The 16,018-nt window shown below is 44.9% G+C and overlaps 1 protein-coding gene across 1 annotated transcript in view; it reads right to left on the minus strand.

Moving 5' to 3' along the window:
• sft2d1 (SFT2 domain containing 1) overlaps nt 1-16,018 on the minus strand; it is a 58,765-nt gene that overhangs the window by 12,363 nt on the left and 30,384 nt on the right. The window contains exons 5-7 of the mRNA XM_046368475.1: nt 14,256-14,291; nt 13,884-13,942; nt 1,374-1,403 (exon numbers count right to left, since the gene is read on the minus strand). Of these exons, the coding sequence (XP_046224431.1) occupies nt 1,374-1,403; nt 13,884-13,942; nt 14,256-14,291 (125 nt within the window). The remainder of the gene's footprint in view (nt 1-1,373; nt 1,404-13,883; nt 13,943-14,255; nt 14,292-16,018) is intronic.

Consider the following 16,018-nt stretch of genomic DNA (forward strand, 5'->3'; position numbering starts at 1 on the left):
CAACACAGTCTTCTAACCAGGGACCACTAGAGGTATAGGAACACACAGTCTTCTAACCAGGGACCACTAGAGGTATAGGAACACACAGTCTTCTAACCAGGGACCACTAGAGGTATAGGAACACACAGTCTTCTAACCAGGGACCACTAGAGGTATAGGAACACACAGTCTTCTAACCAGGGACCACTAGAGGTATAGGAACACACAGTCTTCTAACCAGGGACCACTAGAGGTATAGGAACACAGTCTTCTAACCAGGGACCACTAGAGGTATAGGAACACACAGTCTTCTAACCAGGGACCACTAGAGGTATAGGAACACACAGTCTTCTAACCAGGGACCACTAGAGGTATAGGAACACACAGTCTTCTAACCAGGGACCACTAGAGGTATAGGAACACACAGTCTTCTAACCAGGGACCACTAGAGGTATAGGAACACACAGTCTTCTAACCAGGGACCACTAGAGGTATAGGAACACACAGTCTTCTAACCAGGGACCACTAGAGGTATAGGAACACACAGTCTTCTAACCAGGGACCACTAGAGGTATAGGAACACACAGTCTTCTAACCAGGGACCACTAGAGGTATAGGAACACACAGTCTTCTAACCAGGGACCACTAGAGGTATAGGAACACACAGTCTTCTAACCAGGGACCACTAGAGGTATAGGAACACACAGTCTTCTAACCAGGGACCACTAGAGGTATAGGAACACACAGTCTTCTAACCAGGGACCACTAGAGGTATAGGAACACACAGTCTTCTAACCAGGGACCACTAGAGGTATAGGAACACACAGTCTTCTAACCAGGGACCACTAGAGGTATAGGAACACACAGTCTTCTAACCAGGGACCACTAGAGGTATAGGAACACACAGTCTTCTAACCAGGGACCACTAGAGGTATAGGAACACACAGTCTTCTAACCAGGGACCACTAGAGGTATAGGAACACACAGTCTTCTAACCAGGGACCACTAGAGGTATAGGAACACACAGTCTTCTAACCAGGGACCACTAGAGGTATAGGAACACACAGTCTTCTAACCAGGGACCAGTCTAACCAGGGAGGTAGGAACACACAGTCTTCTAACCAGGAACAGAGGTATAGGAACACAGTCTTCTAACCAGGGACCACTAGAGGTATAGGAACACACAGTCTTCTAACCAGGGACCACTAGAGGTATAGGAACACACAGTCTTCTAACCAGGGACCACTAGAGGTATAGGAACACACAGTCTTCTAACCAGGGACCACTAGAGGTATAGGAACACACAGTCTTCTAACCAGGGACCACTAGAGGTATAGGAACACACAGTCTTCTAACCAGGGACCACTAGAGGTATAGGAACATAATCATCTTACCTGGCAAATGGAATGTAAGAGATGCTGTACCTGAAAGAGACAAAAAAAAAACAAGATATGACACAGGTTTACTACACAGGTATATATTATACTACACAGGTATATATTATACTACACAGGTATATATATTATACTACACAGGTATATATATTATACTACACAGGTATACTACATTATACTACACAGGTATATATATTATACTACACAGGTATATATATTATACTACACAGGTATACTACACAGGTATATATTATACTACACAGCTATACTAAACAGGTATATATTATACTACACAGCTATACTAAACAAGTATATATTATACTACACAGCTATACTAAACAGGTATATATTATACTACACAGCTATACTAAACAGGTATATATTATACTACACAGCTATACTAAACAGGTATATATTATACTACACAGCTATACTAAACAGGTATATATTATACTACACAGCTATACTAAACAGGTATATATTATACTACACAGCTATACTAAACAGATATATATTATACTACACAGCTATACTAAACAGGTATATATTATACTACACAGCTATACTAAACAGATATATATTATAATACACAGCTATACTAAACAGGTATATATTATACTACACAGCTATACTAAACAGATATATATTATACTACACAGCTATACTATACAGATATATATTATAATACACAGGTATACTATACAGGTACACTACCATTCAAAAGTTTGGGGTCACTTAGAAATGTCCTTGTTTTTGAAAGAAAAGCACATTTTTTGTCCATTAAAAATAACATCAAATCAGATATACAGTGTAGATATTGTTAATGCTGTAAATGACTATTGTAGCTGGAAACGGCTGATTTTTTAAATGAAATATCTACAAAGGGGTACAGAGGCTCATTATCAGCAACCATCACTCCTGTGTTCCAATGGCACGTTGTGTTAGCTAATCCAAGTTGATCATTTGAAAAGGCTAATTGATCATTAGAAACCCCTTTTGCAATTATGTTAGCACAGCTGAAAACTGTTGTCCTGATTAAAGAAGCAATAAAACTGGCCTTCTTTAAGACTGGTTGAGTATCTGGAGCATCAGCATTTGTGGGTTCGATAACAGGCTCAAAATGGCCAGAAACAAAGACCTTTCTTCTGAAACTCGTCAGTCTATTCTTGTTCTGAGAAATGAAGGCTATGCGAGAAATTGCCAAGAAACTGAAGATCTGGTGCAATGCTGTGTACTACTCCCTTCACAGAACAGAGCAAACTGGCTCTAACCAGAATAGAAATAGGAGTGGGAGGCCCAGGTGCACTACTGAGCAAGAGGACAAGTACATTAGAGTGTCTAGTTGGAGAAACAGACGCCTCACAAGTCCTCAACTGGCAGCTTCATTAAATAGTACCCACAAAAACACCAGTCTCAACGTCAACGGTGAAGAGACGACTCTGGGATGCTGGCCTTCTATAGTATAGAATCAGGTAGCCTATATTATAATATACAGGTACAGTGCCTTGCAAAAGTATTCACCCCCTTGAGCTTTGTCCTATTTTGTTGCATTACAACCTGTAATTTAAACATATTTTTAATAGGATGTCATGTAATGGACATACACAGAACAGTCCAAATTAGATGAAGTGAAATGAAAAAAAAAAGTTTTTCAAATAAATTCTAAACGGAAAAGTGGTGCTTGCACTTGCTCTCCAAACACGTCAGGGAGAAAGTTGTGGAGAAGTACAGATCATGATTGGGTTATATACAAACCGGCCAATAGAGGGCCGCCCACCAAAACCCACGGACCAGGCAAGGAGGGCATTAATCAGAGAGGCAACAAAGAGACCAAAGATAACCCTGAAGGAGCTGCAAATCTCCACAGCGGAGATTGGAGTATCTGTCCATAAGACCACCCGGTCTGAAAAGAACTAGACTCGCTCAGGCCATCTCCCTGGAGGTGTGATCGGTATTTTTGACAGATCATATTGAAAAGTATGACCAGAGGAGTACAATCATCAGACCCAATGTGAATGGACTCTTTCCCATTACATAACATGAAGAGAGGTGGGGTCAATATGGAAACAATAATTTACCTTTATTTAACCAGGCAAGTCAGTTAAGAACAAATTCTTATTTTCAATGACGGCCTAGGAAACAGTGGGTTAACTGCCTGTTCAGGGGCAGAACGACAGCCTTGTCAGCTCGGGGGTTTGAACTCGCAACCTTCCGGTTACTAGTCCGCCGCTCTAACAACTAGGCTACCCTGCCGCCCCAATAGACTAACTCATCATGAAAAGACCAGTTTGTCTCCCAGCTATATGAATAATAATAATAATAATAAAACAGTCTTATAACAGAATAACAAACCTTAAGTCTTGAACCCCCTTCCCCCCCACTCAATATTATCACAAAGATAAATACAAGACAGAGATAATGACATTCACTGAGACTATCAGAGGAATTACACCATTTTGATAGAGCACATTACTGTCCTTAAAGAGATAGTTTGAGATTTGCGCAATTAAGCCCTGTTTTTTGTTCTACCTACCCGGAGAGAGTCAGGTGAACTCACGGATACCATTTGTACGGCTCTGTCTATGTCGCAGTTTGAAAGAAGTTAAAGGTAGCTTCTGGAGCCATTGCTAACTGGCGTTAGCGCAATAATTAGAAGTATACAGGAGTAGAGAGCATGATAGATGCTCCTGTAGACTAGACTTCCAGTCATTGGGCTAAACTCTGGGTAAGTAGGGGGGGGGGGGTGGGGGAGAGCTTAAATTGCCAAAATCTCAAACTATCCCTTTAATAAATGATGCCTGGCCATAACAAGAGGATTACATCCTGGTTATTGAGACAAGCTGAAACCTAATGGAGTGGCCTGGGAGAGAGGGTTGAGGATTTTAAATACATAATCATCATCATCAGGGAATTACTTTTAAGAGGCTCAACTATAATCTCTTTTGTGATGTCATGGTCAGGTTGTATACTAGTTGTAATGTGACGTTTTGTCAACGTGGGCTGTTCACCGAGGGGGTGGATACTAAACTCAGCAAAAAAAGAAACGTCCTTTCACTGTCAACTGCGTATTTTCAGCAAACTTAACATGTGTAAATATTTGTAAGAACATAAGATTCAACAACTGAGACAAACTGAACAAGTTCCACAGACATGTGACTAACAGAAATGGAATAATGTGTCCCTGAACAAAGGGAGGGTTCAAAATCAAAAGTAACAGTCAGTATCTGATGTGGCCACCAGCTGCATTAAGTACTGCAGTGCATCTCCTCCTCATGGACTGCACCAGATTGCCAGTTCTTGCTGTGAGATGTTACCCCACTCTTCCACCAAGGCACCTGCAAGTTCCCGGACATTTCTGTGGGGGGGGGGGGGTGGCCCTAGCCCCCACCCTCCAATCCAATGAGTCCCAGACATCCCTGGGGGGGAAGGGCCCTAGCCCTCACCCTCCAATCTAACAGGTCCCAGACATCCCTGGGGGGGGAAGGGCCCTAGCCCTCACCCTCCAATCTAACAGGTCCCAGACATCCCTGGGGGGGGAAGGGCCCTAGCCCTCACCCTTCAATCCAACAGGTCCCAGACGTGCTCAATGGGATTGAGATCCGGGCTCTTCGCTGGCCATGGCAGAACACTGACATTCCTGTCTTGCAGGAAATCACGCACAGAACAAGCAGTTTGGCTGGTGGCATTGTCATGCTGGAGGGTCATGTCAGTGTGAGCCATGCAGGAAGGTTACCACATGAGGGAGGAGGATGTCTTCCCTGCAACCCACAAAAGAGCGACTCGTCAGGGGAGAACACTTTTTGCCAGTCCTGTCTGGTCTAGAGACGGTGGGTTTGTGCCCCTAGGCAACGTTGTTGGTGAAGACCTGCCTTACAACAGGCCTACAACCCCCCAGTCCAGCCTCTCTCAGCCAGGCTGAGCACTGATGGAGTGATTGTGCATTCCTGGGGTAACTCGAGCAGTTGTTGTTGCCATCCTGTACCTGTGATGAGGTGTGATGTTCGGATGTACCGATCCTGTGCAGGACTTGTTACATTTGTCTGTCACTGCGAGGACGATCAGCTGTCTGTCCGGTCTCCCTGTAGCGCTGTCTTAGGAGTCTCACAGTATGGACATTGCAATTTATTGCCCTGGCCACATCTGCAGTCCTCATGCCTCCTTGCAGCATGCCTAAGGCACATTAACACAGATGAGCAGGGACCCTGGGCATCTTTCTTTTGGTGTTTTTTTAGAGTCAGTAGAAAAGCCTCTTCAGTGTCCTAAGTTTTCATAACTATGACCTTAATTGCCTACCGTCTGTAAGCTGTTATTGTCTTAATGACCGTTCCACAGGTGCATGTTCATTCATTGTTTATGGTTCATTGAACAAGCATGGGAACCAGTGTTTAAACCCTTTACAATGAAGATCTGTGAAGTTATTTGGATTTTTATTTAATTATCTGAAAAAGGGACGTTTAAAGGGGACGTTTAGTTGTAATATTACAATGCCTTCGGAAAGTACTCAGACCCCTTTACTTTTCCCACATTTTTTACATTAATCTTATTCTAAAATGGATTAAATTGGTTTTGTTCCATAAATCTACACACAATAACCCATAATGACATCATAATACCCCATAATGAAAAGGCAAAACCAGGTTTTTAGAAATTAAGGCCATCGGGTTCTTGGTCACCTCCCTGACCAAGGTCCTACTCCCCCCAATTGCTCAGATTGGCCAGATGACCAGCTCTAGGAAGAGTCTTGATGGTTCCAAACTTCTTCCATATAAGAATGATGGAGGCCACTGTGTTCTTGGGGACCTTCAATGCTGCAGACATTTTTGGTACCCTTCCCAAATCTGTGCCTCGGCACTCTACGGACAATTCCTTTTGACCTCATGGCTTGGTTTTGCTCTGACAAAAACCTTATATAGACAGGCGTGCGCCTTTCCAAATCATGTCCAATCAATTGAATTTACCACAGGTGGACTCCAATCAAGTTGTAGAAACATCAAGGATGATTAATGGAAACAGGATGCACCTGAGCTCAATGTCTCAAAGCAAAGGGTCTGAATACTTATGTCAATAAGGTCTTTCTGTTTGAAATTATGTATACATTTGCCAAATGTTCTAAAAACCTGTTTTCACTTTGTCATTATGGGGTTATTGTGATGTCATTATGGGGTTATTGTGATGTCATTATGGGTTATTGTGATGTCATTATGGGGTTATTGTGATGTCATTATGGGTTATTGTGATGTCATTATGGGTTATTGTGATGTCATTATGGGTTATTGTGATGTCATTATGGGTTATTGTGATGTCATTATGGGGTTATTGTGATGTCATTATGGGGTTATTGTGATGTCATTATGGGGTTATTGTGATGTCATTATGGGTTATTGTGATGTCATTATGGGTTATTGTGATGTCATTATGGGGTTATTGTGATGTCATTATGGGGTTATTGTGATGTCATTATGGGGTTATTGTGATGTCATTATGGGGTTATTGTGATGTCATTATGGGGTTATTGTGATGTCATTATGGGGTATTGTGTGAAGATTGATGATAATTTTTTTATCTATTTAATCCATTTCAGAATAAGGCTGTAATGTAACAACATGAGAGGAAGGGGCTGTTCACTGAGGGGGTATGATAGAAAAGGGTATCAATACAGAATACGGTATTAGAGTATTAGACAACCAACTAACTTCCTCATGAGAACATCCAGATCAATGATTAACCATTTGGATAATATATTATGGTACGTTTGGCATCTCATTTGAGCATCTGAAGTGAGCAGGAATTCCTGTTCCATTCTAATAGGCCTGTTTTAGACCGTCTGTGTCGGTCAATGGACCGAGGGGGGATTGTTACAGGAAATACACTCCCACACGCAGACAGGTCTGAGTGCATGTCGGTGTGCGTATGTGATGTACTGTGATGTACTATGCCAAGACGTGCGTGTGTCTACGCCTGGTGGTTGCCAAGGTGATGTGTATCAGACTAGGACAGGCAGGAACCACACAGTGGAGAGAGAGAGGAATGTGACATCTATCAGACTAGGACAGGTACCACAGTGAGAGAGGAAGGTGGCATTTATCAGACTACGACAGGTACCACAGTGAGAGAGGGTCATGTGTATCAGACTAGGACAGGCACCAGTGAGAGAGAGGAAGGTGACATCTATCAGACTAGGACAGGTACCACAGTGAGAGAGGGTCATGTGTATCAGATTAGGACAGGCACCAGTGAGAGAGAGGAAGGTGACATCTATTAGACTAGGACAGGTACCACAGTGAGATAGAGGGTGATATATATTAGACTAGGACAGGTACCACAGTGAGAGAGAGGAAGTTGATATCTATCAGACTAGGACAGGTACCAGTGAGAGAGAGGAAGGTGATATCTATCAGACTAGGACAGGTACCTCAGTGAGAGAGAGGAAGGTGGTATCTATCAGACTAGGACAGGTACACAGTGAGAGAGAGGAAGGTGATCTCTATCAGATTAGGACAGGTACACAGTGAGAGAGAGGAAGGTGATATATATTACATTTACATTTAAGTCATTTAGCAGACGCTCTTATCCAGAGCGACTTACAAATTGGTGCATTCACCTTATGACATCCAGTGGAACAGTCACTTTACAATAGTGCATCTAAATCTTAAAGGGGGGTGAGAGGGATTACTTATCCTATCCTAAGTAAGATATATCAGACTAGGACAGGTACCAGTGAGAGAGAGGAAGGTGACATCTATCAGACTAGGACAGGTACCACACAGGGAGAGAGAGGAAGGTGATATCTATCAGACTAGGACAGGTACACAGTGAGAGAGAGGAAGGCGATATCTCTCAGACTAGGACAGGTACCACAGTGAGAGAGAGGAAGGTGATATCTATCAGACTAGGACAGGTACCAGTGAGAGAGAGGAAGGTGACATCTATCAGACTAGGACAGGTACAAAGTGAGAGAGAGGAAGGTGATATCTCTCAGACTAGGACAGGTACCACAGTGAGAGAGAGGAAGGCGATATCTATCAGACTAGGACAGGTACACAGTGAGAGAGAGGAAGGTGATATCTATCAGACTAGGACAGGTACACAGTGAGAGAGAGGAAGGTGATATCTATCAGACTAGGACAGGTACCACAGTGAGAGAGAGGAAGGTGATATCTACCAGACTAGGACAGGTACCATAGTGCGAGAGAGGAAGGTGATATCTATCAGACTAGGACAGGTACCATAGTGCGAGAGAGGAAGGTGATATCTATCAGACTAGGACAGGTACCACAGTGAGAGAGGAAGGTGATATCAGACTAGGACAGGTACCACAGTGAGAGAGGGTCATGCGTATCAGACTAGGACAGGTACCACAGTGAGAGAGAGGAATGTGATATCTATCAGACTAGGACAGGAACCACAGTGAGAGAGGGTCATGTGTATCAGACTAGGACAGGTACCACAGTGAGAGAGAGGAAGGTGATATCTCAGTAGGTTGGAATGACAGCTAGACACACACCCACACACACAATCAATATGCAAACATACACGCCTCTATACAAACCTTTCAACATCCACATGCAAAAACGTCAACAAGTGCTTTTTGCTTCCTGCTTTCCAGCATGTACATTTCATTGACCTGCAAGTGATCCTGCCAGCCAGGTTGTGTACAGGACAGGCATGTACAACAGTACGATAACAGTCAGTGATCCTGCCAGCCAGGTTGTGTACAGGACAGGCAGGTGCAACAGTACGATAACAGTCAGAGATCCTGCCAGTCAGGTTGGTACAACAGTACGATAACAGTCAGTGATCCTGCCAGCCAGGTTGTGTACAGGACAGGCAGGTACAACAGTACGATAACAGTCAGAGATCCTGCCAGTCAGGTTGTGTCCAGGACAGGCAGGTACAACAGTACGATAACAGTCAGTGATCCTGCCAGTCAGGTTGGTACAACAGTACGATAACAGTCAGGTTGTGTCCAGGACAGGCAGGTACAACAGTACGATAACAGTCAGTGATCCTGCCAGTCAGGTTGTGTCCAGGGTAGGCAAGGTACTTTGAGTCAAACACAGGCTTGGATGAGATCTTTAAGGTCAGGGCCCTTAGCAAGGCTCACAAGATCCTTTAAGACCCAAGGACCTGGACTCTGAACGACTACTCCCCTCTGGGTGCAGGTATAGGGAACGCCCCGGCAGAAATAACAGAACTAGACAAGCCTTTATACCAGGTGTGATGCCTCTCCTAAACAGCTGGGGTTAATGTTCCTATCACTAAGGTGTTAATCCCCTCCTAAACAGCTGGGGTTAATGTTCCTATCACTAAGATGTGATGCCTCTCCTAAACAGCTGGGGTTAATGTTCCTATCACTAAGGTGTTAATCCCCTCCTAAACAGCTGGGGTCAATGTTCCTATCACTAAGATGTGATGCCTCTCCTAAACAGCTGGGGTTAATGTTCCTATCACTAAGGTGTTTAATCCCCTCCTAAACAGCTGGGGTTAATGTTCCTATCACTAAGGTGTGATGCCTCTCCTAAACAGCTGGGGTTAATGTTCCTATCACTAAGGTGTTAATCCCCTCCTAAACAGCTGGGGTTAATGTTCCTATCACTAAGGTGTTTAATCCCCTCCTAAACAGCTGGGGTTAATGTTCCTATCACTAAGATGTGATGCCTCTCCTAAACAGCTGGGGTTAATGTTCCTATCACTAAGGTGTTAATCCCCTCCTAAACAGCTGGGGTCAATGTTCCTATCACTAAGATGTGATGCCTCTCCTAAACAGCTGGGGTTAATGTTCCTATCACTAAGGTGTTAATCCCCTCCTAAACAGCTGGGGTTAATGTTCCTATCACGAAGGTGTGATGCCTCTCCTAAACAGCTGGAGTTAATGTTCCTATCACTAAGGTGTGATGCCTCTCCTAAACAGCTGGGGTTAATGTTCCTATCACTAAGGTGTGATGCCTCTCCTAAACAGCTGGGGTTAATGTTCCTATCACTAAGGTGTGATGCCTCTCCTAAACAGCTGGGGTTAATGTTCCTATCACTAAGGTGTTAATCCCCTCCTAAACAGCTGGGGTTAATGTTCCTATCACTAAGGTGTGATGCCTCTCCTAAACAGCTGGGGTTAATGTTCCTATCACTAAGGTGTTAATCCCCTCCTAAACAGCTGGGGTTAATGTTCCTATCACTAAGGTGTTTAATCCCCTCCTAAACAGCTGGGGTTAATGTTCCTATCACTAAGGTGTGATGCCTCTCCTAAACAGCTGGGGTTAATGTTCCTATCACTAAGGTGTTAATCCCCTCCTAAACAGCTGGGGTTAATGTTCCTATCACTAAGGTGTTAATCCCCTCCTAAACAGCTGGGGTTAATGTTCCTATCACTAAGGTGTTAATCCCCTCCTAAACAGCTGGGGTTAATGTTCCTATCCACCCAGTAAGGCCAGCAGGCTGGTCTTCTTTCATCTTTGCTGTTAGGATTCTTTTTATTGTCCATTTGTTGTCTACTGTATTCAAACGCCATTTTAAACGTGTACATGATACGGAAACAACAAACCAAGTCAGTGAAGTAAAGGTTAGGTACAACAGTACGCGCACAGGGCACGTCTAAGGGTTTCCCCATGAACTGGATTCAGCATACGCACGAGCCCAGTGAGCCAATCAGCTGGTGCCAAGTCAGTGAAGTAAAGGTTAGGTACAACAGTACGCGCACAGGGCACGTCTAAGGGTTTCCCCATGAACTGGATTCAGCATACGCACGAGCCCAGTGAGCCAATCAGCTGGTGCCAAGTCAGTGAAGTAAAGGTTAGGTACAACAGTACGTGCACAGGGCACGTCTAAGGGTTTCCCCATGAACTGGATTCAGCATACGCACGAGCCCAGTGAGCCAATCAGCTGGTGCCAAGTCAGTGAGTCTGAAGTAAAGGTTAGGTACAACAGTACGTGCACAGGGCACGTCTAAGGGTTTCCCCATGAACTGGATTCAGCATACGCACGAGCCCAGTGAGCCAATCAGCTGGTGCCAAGTCAGTGAAGTAAAGGTTAGGTTTCAACAGCATACGTGCACAGGGCACGTCTAAGGGTTTCCCCATGAACTGGATTCAGCATACGCACGAGCCCAGTGAGCCAATCAGCTGGTGCCAAGTCAGTGAAGTAAAGGTTAGGTACAACAGTACGTGCACAGGGCACGTCTAAGGGTTTCCCCATGAACTGGATTCAGCATACGCACGAGCCCAGTGAGCCAATCAGCTGGTGCCAAGTCAGTGAAGTAAAGGTTAGGTACAACAGTACGTGCACAGGGCACGTCTAAGGGTTTCCCCATGAACTGGATTCAGCATACGCACGAGCCCAGTGAGCCAATCAGCTGGTGCCAAGTCAGTGAAGTAAAGGTTAGGTACAACAGTACGCGCACAGGGCACGTCTAAGGGTTTCCCCATGAACTGGATTCAGCATACGCACGAGCCCAGTGAGCCAATCAGCTGGTGCCAAGTCAGTGAAGTAAAGGTTAGGTACAACAGTACGTGCACAGGGCACGTCTAAGGGTTTCCCATGAACTGGATTCAGCATACGCACGAGCCCAGTGAGCCAATCAGCTGGTGCCAAGTCAGTGAAGTAAAGGTTAGGTACAACAGTACGCGCACAGGGCACGTCTAAGGGTTTCCCCATGAACTGGATTCAGCATACGCACGAGCCCAGTGAGCCAATCAGCTGGTGCCAAGTCAGTGAAGTAAAGGTTAGGTACAACAGTACGTGCACAGGGCACGTCTAAGGGTTTCCCCATGAACTGGATTCAGCATACGCACGAGCCCAGTGAGCCAATCAGCTGGTGCCAAGTCAGTGAAGTAAAGGTTAGGTACAACAGTACGCGCACAGGGCACGTCTAAGGGTTTCCCCATGAACTGGATTCAGCATACGCACGAGCCCAGTGAGCCAATCAGCTGGTGCCAAGTCAGTGAAGTAAAGGTTAGGTACAACAGTACGTGCACAGGGCACGTCTAAGGGTTTCCCCATGAACTGGATTCAGCATACGCACGAGCCCAGTGAGCCAATCAGCTGGTGCCAAGTCAGTGAAGTAAAGGTTAGGTACAACAGTACGCGCACAGGGCACGTCTAAGGGTTTCCCCATGAACTGGATTCAGCATACGCACGAGCCCAGTGAGCCAATCAGCTGGTGCCAAGTCAGTGAAGTAAAGGTTAGGTACAACAGTACGTGCACAGGGCACGTCTAAGGGTTTCCCCATGAACTGGATTCAGCATACGCACGAGCCCAGTGAGCCAATCAGCTGGTGCCAAGTCAGTGAAGTAAAGGTTAGGTACAACAGTACGCGCACAGGGCACGTCTAAGGGTTTCCCCATGAACTGGATTCAGCATACGCACGAGCCCAGTGAGCCAATCAGCTGGTGCCAAGTCAGTGAAGTAAAGGTTAGGTACAACAGTACGTGCACAGGGCACGTCTAAGGGTTTCCCCATGAACTGGATTCAGCATACGCACGAGCCCAGTGAGCCAATCAGCTGGTGCCAAGTCAGTGAAGTAAAGGCAGGTACAACAGTACCTTTTTATTGGGTGGGGGGTTGCAAAGCCTTAATAATTACCAACAAATGTTTCTTGTAGCTTGCTGCACCTTTCTACTGACAACCTGTCCCACTCTTCAGCAGCAAACGGCTCTAATCCATTAACGTTTGAAGAGTTCCCTCCACCAAAGGCTGTTTTCAGATCTTGCCAGAGCACAATTTGTAAATCGGGAGGTGCCAGAACAAAATGTGAGCGTGAGAGGGGTGACCTCTGGGGGGCTCGGAGGTCATGAGAGGAGGGTGACCTCTGGGGGGCTCGGAGGTCATGAGAGGAGGGTGACCTCTGGGGGGCTCGGAGGTCATGAGAGGAGGGTGACCTCTGGGGGGCTCGGAGGTCATGAGAGGAGGGTGACCTCTGGGGGGGCTCTAAGGTCATGAGAGGTGGGTGACCTCTGAAATTCTGAGGTACTGGTGCACTTCCCAAAATAGATGGCATCATGAGGTAGGAAAATTATGTGGATATATTGAAGCATCTCAAGACATCAGTCAGGAAGTTAAATCTTGGTTGCAAATGGGTCTTCCAAATGGACAATGACCCCAAACATACTTCCAAAGTTGTGGCAAAACGCTTTTAAGGACAACAAAGTCAAGGTATTGGAGTGGTCATCACAAAACACTGACCTCAAACCTATAGAAAATGTGTGGACAGAACTGAAAAAGGGTGAGCGAGCAAGGAGGCCTACAAACCTGACTCAGTTACACCAGCTCTGTCAGGACGAATGGGCCAGAATTCACCCAACTTTTTGTGGGAAGCTTGTGGAAGGCTACCCGAAACGTTTGACCCAAGTTAAACAATTTAAAGGCAATGCTACCAAATACTAATTCAGTGTATGTAAACGTATGACCCTCTGGGAATGTGATGAAAGAAATAAAAGCTGAAATAAAATCACTCTCTCTACTATTATTCTGACATATCACATTCTTAAAATAAAGTGTGAGAGGATAGTGTTACTTACCATGTCATTGCTAAGAACTGTAGAATGCAGAAGATGATGGCCAGTCCCTTCTTTTCCCACTACAGAGACAGAATCAATCTCATGTCTTTTGTCAAACAGCTGTGTTGTAGATTTGTTATAGTGCACACGGCAGCGTTTCCCAAACTCGGTCCCGGGGACCCCAAAAGAGTACAGGTTTGGGGTTTTGCCCCTAGCACTACACAGCTGATTTAAATAATCAACTCATCATCAAGCTCATCAATTATTTGAATCAGCTTTGTAGATTTATGGGCAAAAAAGAAAACATGCAAATCTTGGTGTCCCCAGGACTGAGTTTGGGAAACGTTGGGTTAGGGCCACAACTGAACTGTTTAGAGGCTTTCAGATACTTACCCAGAAAACTGCACAAAGAGTCAAAACGAGACAGAGCTGGAGGCAGAAAGATAAAAACAAAAGTAAACCTTCTGAATATTGGTTAAATTAACGTATTATCTATTCTACTGTGATTAATGCAAAATTTGATTCATGTGTAATCTACTGTGATGGAATTACTTCAGATCACCACTCAGCTTTGTGTGTTTTGACTTGCCCTAACAGCAGATCAACCTTAAAGAGTAACTCACCCTAAAAAAAACTTCTTTTTTTTTAAATGTTATTTTATAGAAAAAGCCTAATTTGGCATCCCAAAATTGACTACGAAATGTAAATAGGATCATTTTGACCCAAATTTACCACAGGTATTACGATCAAGTCGCGTGCAGTTACCACAGGTATTAGTTTTGTGAGACTTTGAGTCATGTCTGCGTCAGAACGTAAATTAAGGTTTGTTTCAATCCTGCCCACATGTCCACAGCTGGCCACACACAAATAATCATCAATTCAGAGTACAACTGCACACGACCTGATCGTAATACCTGTGGTAAATTTAGGTCAACTTTGGATATCCCAATGGGGCTTGTTAGGGACCATTTGTAAATTACACAATGTACATTGGACATTATATTAAAATGACAATATCTCCAAATTTCAATGACTTTTTCAAATTTCAACTACGAATTTCAAACTCAAACCAACTATACAATGTAGAAATTGATATACAAGTAAATCATTTAATTACAAACATTTAAAAAAGTGTGGAACATGAAAATATTGTGTCTTTTAAAATTGTGTAATTTATAGCCCCGGAGATGGGCTGTCCAAAGTCAAACTACCTTTGCCACGGTCGTACACCAGCCGGCTGAAGCTAATTGGTTAAATAGTTTGGCTAACTCTTCCCACCTGCGAACACGCACGAGACACCCACATCGGGAGTTACAGTCTTTAAGTTGTCATGGAAAATGTTCAGACTTTTTCAGTCATGGAAAAACTAGTGTCCCTCTGTCCTAAACCAGTGTCCCTCTGTCCTAAACCAGTGTCCCTCTGTCCTAAACCAGTGTCCCTCCGTCCTAAACCAGTGTCCCTCTGTCCTAAACCAGTGTCCCTCTGTCCTAAACCAGTGTCCCTCTGTCCTAAACCAGTGTCCCTCTGTCCTAAACCAGTGTCCCTCTGTCCTAAACCAGTGTCCCTCTGTCCTAAACCAGTGTCCCTCTGTCCTAAACCAGTGTCCCTCTGTCCTAAACCAGTGTCCCTCTGTCCTAAACCAGTGTCCCTCTGTCCTAAACCAGTGTCCCTCTGTCCTAAACCAGTGTCCCTCTGTCCTAAACCAGTGTCCCTCTGTCCTAAACCAGTGTCCCTCCGTCCTAAACCAGTGTCCCTCCGTCCTAAACCAGTGTCCCTCCGTCCCAGTGTCCCTCCGTCCTAAACCAGTGTCCCTCCCAGTGTCCCTCCGTCCTAAACCAGTGTCCCTCCGTCCTAAACCAGTGTCCCTCTCCCTCCAGTCCTCTGTCCTAAACCAGTGTCCCTCTCTGTCCTAAACCAGTGTCCCTCCCTCTGTCCTAAACCAGTGTCCCTCCCTCTGTCCTAAACCAGTGTCCCTCCCTCTGTCCTAAACCAGTGTCCCTCCCTCTGTCCTAAACCAGTGTCCCTCCCTCTGTCCTAAACCAGTGTCCCTCCCTCTGTCCTAAACCAGTGTCCCTCCCTCTGTCCTAAACCAGTGTCCCTCCCTCTGTCCTAAACCAGTGTCCCTCCCTCTGTCCTAAACCAGTGTCCCTCCCTCT

The sequence above is a fragment of the Oncorhynchus gorbuscha genome, linkage group LG11 (assembly GCF_021184085.1).
Source record: "Oncorhynchus gorbuscha isolate QuinsamMale2020 ecotype Even-year linkage group LG11, OgorEven_v1.0, whole genome shotgun sequence".
NCBI classification, from domain to species: domain Eukaryota; kingdom Metazoa; phylum Chordata; class Actinopteri; order Salmoniformes; family Salmonidae; genus Oncorhynchus; species Oncorhynchus gorbuscha.